The sequence below is a fragment of the Bison bison genome, unplaced genomic scaffold (genome assembly GCF_000754665.1).
Source record: "Bison bison bison isolate TAMUID 2011002044 unplaced genomic scaffold, Bison_UMD1.0 scf7180017864198, whole genome shotgun sequence".
Classification (NCBI taxonomy): Eukaryota; Metazoa; Chordata; class Mammalia; order Artiodactyla; family Bovidae; genus Bison; species Bison bison.
Window position 1 is genome coordinate 2,026,730 of NW_011494770.1, and position 3,745 is coordinate 2,030,474.

At 51.2% G+C, this 3,745-nt stretch overlaps 1 protein-coding gene across 1 annotated transcript; it reads left to right on the plus strand.

The window, feature by feature from the left end:
• The first annotated feature begins 646 nt into the window (after window positions 1–646).
• CITED2 (Cbp/p300-interacting transactivator, with Glu/Asp-rich carboxy-terminal domain, 2) lies at window positions 647–3,071 on the plus strand. The gene is made up of 2 exons (XM_010844211.1): window positions 647–900; window positions 1,367–3,071. Exon 2 carries the CDS (start codon window positions 1,375–1,377, stop codon window positions 2,194–2,196), a length of 822 nt encoding a protein of 273 aa, XP_010842513.1. The 5' UTR covers window positions 647–900; window positions 1,367–1,374; the 3' UTR covers window positions 2,197–3,071.
• Window positions 3,072–3,745: the final 674 nt, after the last annotated feature.

A 3,745-nucleotide genomic window follows, 5' to 3' on the forward strand; every position in this document is an offset into this window, starting at 1 on the left:
CTGCAGCGGCTGCCGCTGCCGCTGCCGCTCCCCGCCCCCAGCTCCTGTCCTTGAAAGGAGTGGAGGAAATGCATCTACACGCAAAATGTCTAGATCAGGTTTACCTACTGCTCCTACAAAAACACAAAGGCACAGTTCAGGAAAGCGCGCACAGGGGAGGGGGCATTATTTGCCCGGGGCTTAAAAACCCACTAGGGTAAACACAGCCATTCTTTGCAACCCGGGTAGGCTTTTGCAAAGCCGCGGAGGCAGAAAGGCACTAAACAGGGGGCGCTGTGTGAACCCTATTTTCCCACAGAAAGCAGCCCAGGTCGCTAGGTGAGCTCGAGGTGGGGATTCGGCCAGAGTGGGGCGGTGAGTTTTCCTAGTTTCTCTCGCGGCGGGCGCTACCTTCGGGCTGAGCGTCCAGGGAGGACTTTCTGCGCCGGGGCGGTCTGGCCTGGTATTTGTGGGCCGCGAAGAAACCAGAATCGGGGGGCAGCGGGGCGGGGCCTGGGCCCTCAGGCTCTGCGCACGTGCCTCTGGCCGCGGGGACGCGGCTGCCCAGCCCGGTCCTGCGTGCCTGATGTTCCGGAATCCGCGTTTGCCCGCCGCCCGCCGGGGAGGCTCTCGCTCCGCCCTTCCTGAAATCCCTTATATTAACTGTGGCCAAAGCCCTAAGAAACACAGCTCATTGTTGGCAGCTGCCGGGCGGTCTTGCCGAGCTGTGAGTGCAGCAGAGGGGAAATAAAAGGGAACGGCTCCGATCCTGCCCCAGCGGCTGCTGCAAGACTTCGGCGCCGACTTCGCGACTGCGAGCGCCTTCCACGCCAGGAAGGCCCCGTCTATGTGCTGCTGAGCCGGTCCTGGACCCGACGATCCCGCCCTCGGTCTTCGGAGCAGAAATCGCAAGGACGGAAGGTAAGTGCGTCGGGCGAAGCTGGCTGGGGCTCCTGCCAGGCCAGTCCTCCGAGGGCTGGGTTTGCCCGGAGGAAGAGCGCGAGGCGGAGCTGGGGAATAACAACAGGATGTGCAACAACAGGATGAGAAGGGCTGATTTAATGCCTGAAGTTCGCGGCTGGGCTATGGGGCACTTCCTTTATTAGGCGACTTCGGGGAGCCAGAGCGGGGTGTGGGCTTGGGTCCCCCGCCGGATCGCAGGGGAAAGAGCTGTTTGTGCAGCGCGCAGATCTTCTGTTGTGGATGGCAGGTCTTTCCTTGGTGGGTAGCCCGGGTGCACAGGCTCCTAGCGGGATCTTCGGGATGAGGATTCGCAGCTGAAGTGCGTCGGATGAACCTGGGAGCCAGGGGCGAGGAAAAGTGGGGTGCGCCGTGGTGGGCGACACGTGTGGCGCGGGGTCTTACCGTCTCCCCTTTTCACTTGCAGGACTGGAAATGGCAGACCATATGATGGCCATGAACCACGGGCGCTTCCCCGACGGCACCAACGGGCTGCACCACCACCCTGCCCACCGCATGGGTATGGGGCAGTTCCCTAGCCCCCATCATCACCAGCAGCAGCAGCCGCAACACGCCTTCAACGCCCTGATGGGCGAGCACATACACTACGGCGCGAGCAACATGAATGCCTCGAGCGGCATCAGGCACGCGATGGGGCCGGGAACTGTAAACGGAGGGCACCCCCCGAGCGCGCTGGCCCCCGCGGCCAGGTTTAACAACTCCCAGTTCATGGGCCCCCCGGTGGCCAGCCAGGGAGGCTCCCTGCCAGCCAGCATGCAGCTGCAGAAGCTCAACAACCAGTATTTCAACCATCACCCCTACCCCCACAACCACTACATGCCGGATTTGCACCCTGCTGCGGGCCACCAGATGAACGGGACAAACCAGCACTTCCGAGATTGCAACCCCAAGCACAGCGGCGGCAGCAGCACCCCCGGCGGCTCGGGCGGCAGCAGCACCCCCGGCGGCTCTGCGGGCACTTCGGGCGGCGGCGCGGGCAGCAGCAATAGCGGCGGCGGCAGCGGCGGCGGCAGCAGCAGCAACATGCCCGCCTCCGTGGCCCACGTCCCTGCTGCAGTGCTGCCGCCCAATGTCATAGACACTGATTTCATCGACGAGGAAGTGCTCATGTCCTTAGTGATAGAAATGGGTTTGGACCGCATCAAGGAGCTGCCCGAACTCTGGCTGGGGCAAAACGAGTTTGATTTTATGACGGACTTCGTGTGCAAACAACAGCCCAGCAGAGTAAGCTGTTGACTCGATCGAAACCCCGGCGAAAAAAAAATCAAATACCCCAACTTCTTCGGTGTGAATTAAAAAAAAAAACATTCCCTTTAGACACAGTATCTCACTTTTCAGAGCGTGAAAGGTTTGAGAACTTGGAAACAAAGTAAACTATAAACTTGTACAAATTGGTTTAAAAAATTGCTGCCACTTTTTTTTTTTTTCTGTTTTTGTTTCGTTTTTGTAGCCTGGACATTCACCTCCCTTATGTAGTTGAAATACCTAGCTAACTTGGTCTTTTTTGTTGTTTGTTTTTACTCCTTATTTCCTCACTTTCTCCAGTGCTCAACTGTTAGATATTAATCTTGGCAAACTGCTTAATCTTGTGGATTTTGTAGATGGTTTCAAATGACTGAACTGCATTCAGATTTATGAGGAAAAGGAAAAATTGCATTAGTTGGTTGCATGAACTTTGAAGGGCAGATATTACTGCACAAACTCTGCCATCTCGCTTCATATTTTTAACTATGCATTTGAGTACAGACTAATTTTTAAAATATGCTTAACTGGAAGATTAAACAGATGTGGGCCAAACCATTCTGGATCAGGAAAAGTCATACTGTTCACTTTCAAGGTGGCTGTCCCCCTCCCCCATATGTACAGACAATAATAGGGTGTGGAATGTCGTCAGTGGCAAACATTTCACAGATTTTTATTTTGTTTCTGTCTTCAACATTTTTGACACTGTGCTAATAGTTATATTCAGTACATGAAAAGATACTACTGTGTTGAAAGCTTTTTAGGAAATTTTGACAGTATTTTTGTACAAAACATTTTTTTGAAAAAATACTTGTTAATTTATTCTATTTTAATTTGCCAATGTCAATAAAAAGTTAAGAAATACTTGCTTTCTAGAAGTCATTTGGGGGTGGTTATTCCCTTTGGTGGCTTTGTTTTTTCCTCTTGAACACTACTGAGGAGAGTCAGCATTCCAAAGGATAAATTACAGGACACTAAAACAGGTCATGATGAGCTTAAAGTGGAGAGCAGGATTTAACATAATTGGCATAATGCTTCATTGTTATCACTGTAACATGCCTCTTGGTGTGGTTTAATCAAAAGCTGCAAAGTTGTCAAAGAGCAATTTTTTTTTCTTAATTGCCATCATCTTCAAGTGTACTCCAGAGTTAGAAAGGTTTGTAATACTAAATGTTACAAATACTGTTTCACAGGGTGGGAGGGGGAAATCAAAGTGTTTCTGGTTATATCTGATTCAACTACTTAAATGGAGGTAGACTGGAATAAAATACTGGGAGATTGATGAGGATGGCATTAAAATATAAATCTGCCTTTATCTCTAGTGACGAATTTTATTTCTCAGCAAAAGTACTAAAGACAGGCACACATTTTCTGGCTTGAGGGGGGTGGAATTCCACCTTGAGGTTTTCTATTTTTTCTCTTACAATATTTAAAATTTACTCAGCAAGGTTGATGCAAAGGTCAAATTAAGAGTCTTCACAAGATGTTCCCTCTCAAGCATGCCGTTTTCCAGAATTCTGAGCTTTTACTATTACACACATTG